The sequence below is a fragment of the Phytophthora cinnamomi genome (assembly GCF_018691715.1).
Source record: "Phytophthora cinnamomi strain GKB4 chromosome Unknown Contig21, whole genome shotgun sequence".
NCBI lineage: Eukaryota > Oomycota > Peronosporomycetes > Peronosporales > Peronosporaceae > Phytophthora > Phytophthora cinnamomi.
The window spans coordinates 953,802-956,305 of record NW_027150954.1 but is presented as its reverse complement, the minus strand read 5'-3'; the positions used below and the strand labels follow the sequence as shown (position 1 = coordinate 956,305).

The 2,504-nt window shown below is 50.2% G+C and overlaps 1 protein-coding gene across 1 annotated transcript; it reads left to right on the top strand.

The window, feature by feature from the left end:
* Positions 1 to 785: 785 nt before the first annotated feature.
* IUM83_03600 (neutral zinc metallopeptidase, Zn-binding site) lies at positions 786 to 1,673 on the top strand (the record flags this gene model as incomplete). Its single annotated transcript, XM_067927616.1, has 1 exon — positions 786 to 1,673. The coding sequence occupies one exon, from the start codon at positions 786 to 788 to the stop codon at positions 1,671 to 1,673; it is 888 nt and encodes a 295-aa protein (XP_067795488.1).
* Positions 1,674 to 2,504: the final 831 nt, after the last annotated feature.

Sequence of the window (2,504 nt, the reverse complement as noted above, 5' to 3'; positions counted from 1 at the left end):
TTCATTTTGCCCTTTACGAGCCCAAGGTTCCACTACGTAACAATAGAGGGACGTATGCATTTGGTACGGAGGAAGGCCAGCTCACCGTCTTCGTATAGTATGCGATCCACTACATATGTACTATTTAATACCAACCTAGGTATTATGTAACAGCCGTGTCATCAGAGTGCTTCAGTTTTTGTGCACGACGTCACTGTTGTTGCGATTCTTCGGAAGCGGATGGTTCCCTTCCGCAATTTTCTTGTTGCTTGGCCGAAAAGCCTCAACGAGCGGCACAAACGAAGAGTGTCGTCTATTGTCTATGAGCACGACGCACCTTTCTGCTCGGTGAGGTCGCTATTTGTTTGTGTTGGTTCACGAGGTGATAGCTGCCCCTGTCCAAATACCACTGCATTACTTTATTACTTTTCTTATTGTTTTTGCTGTTGTTGTGTTTCTGACTCTCTATTCTGTCCGCCAATCCAACCATGCTGCCATTCCACTGTTATTAATACGTGAATCTAACATCTGTACCCAGGTACAGTTCAAACAGCAAAACAGTGAACCGATTTGCTCCTATTTTAATACATGTACTGTAATACTAAACACATGTATTAGATGTAATACTGCACACATGTTACAGCTCATATGGTTGTCGGTCGAGACTTGATCTTCCTCCACCTTATGGACCGAAAGCAAAGCCCAGCTCGCATGGAATTCGTCAACAGGGTTATGATAGACAACAGCAGCAACCCCAGGCTTCTCTTCGAATTCCCTGTAAACATCCCATTCTCCATTTGTCCAAGATGGTCCCAAGTCTTCTTTCGAGCGTCTCCGCTGTCGTTCTGGCAACAACTTTGGTTGCCACGCCCACTGCAGCGGCGGCATCGGCGAACATCACCGCTGTCCACGCCCCCTTCGGAACCATCACGTCCAAGCCTGGAGAGTGTGTCGTGGGCAACCCGAACACGTACATCAGCACGAAGGACCTCCAGTGGATTTGGGACAACCGCATGAAGTCGAAGGTGGTGCCGTGTGACAACTGGGTCATGGACCACATCGTAGCCAACAAGGGCTCCATCGACTATTGCGTCCGCTGGGACAGCAAGAATACGAAGTTGACCAAGGAAATCGCGGCTAAGCTCCAGCCGATGCTTGCCCGTCAGTTCGCAGCATGGAACCACTGGCTCATCGGCTACAACTGCTGGCCGTACAACAAGATCAAGGTCAACATCGTGGGCTGGGCTGCGAGAGAGGCTTCGGACCTGGAGTGGTCGGATGATTCGCTCGGCAAGCTCTACATCGGCGACCTCGACGCCAAGGGCTCCCCACAATGCCCCGAGAACTGCTACCGTGCGGCGGATGGACCCCCCGGTGGTACCAGTGGCTGTGATGGCAAGCCATTCGATCTCTCGCTGTGGCCCACGGAGGGACTCGGCGGCGGCTGGGGAGGCTACAATTTCCAACAGGTGAACCTCGACGACATGTTGCAGCGTCTCGACGACCAGGAGCTCGAGATTGTGTCGCACGAATTGGGTCACAGTTTCGGACTATCGGACTTTTACCAGCAGCCGAAGCCTGACAACTTCAAGCCCTGCATCATGGACGCGCTCACCTCCGCCAGCGTCCGCGATACCGACGGCTGGATGCTGCGACGCATACTCGAGAACAAGAAGTCCAAGTACAACTTCTAGGCAGAGAAGTTTCCAGACTGAAGCCTGGAAAATCACTTCAGTGTCATGAATGGATCGTAAATAAAGCAGCCTTAATTGATGTTCGTTCAATCGCTTCCGTGCTTCTCATCGCGGGTAGTACCCCAACAGCGGAAACAGTGCAACAGACGACGGCCGACGAAGGAGTCAGTAACGTCTCTAGCGAAAGGACGTAGAGCGACAGGGATTAGCGCGGCTAACAGCTCTAATATATTCACTTCTACATTTCGATCGAGAGCGACAAACAACAGCTTCCCTGGGGCTAAAATTTGTACAAAACACCTCGGTTGACGAACTTTCTATTGAATTTGTGACGTGTCTAACTGCGTAAAAACTAGTGTGCCCATTGGTAGTAGGAGTAAATGCCATTAACACTTTCGTTATCGCCAGACAGTTCTATATTAAGCCTCCTATATATTAATCAAGTCAAACAGGAAAAACCGTACCTCACGTAGGGTTCTATAATACAATATCATATAAATATCGACCATCGGTGCAACAATCAGTGCAACTGCGTTTTGATTCGTAAAAAGTCGCTCTAAACTACACGCGGAGCGCTGGGTATCCGCCATTATTCTTGTCGCGGCGAAGAGATGTCAGGATCGCTGTCACTGGCCGCTGGCGTCCGTACGCTGCGTAGATCATGTCGATAGCGGCGTCGATCGTGAGTCCCGCTCGAACGAGGTAAGCCACACTATCCCAGAAAACTTTCCGTCGCGAATATGCGAACTTATTTGCTCCTCTCTCTGCTCGTGTGAATTCTTTTGCAGGTTTGGTTCCATTCAAGCCGAACTCATACTCGTGCCACAACTG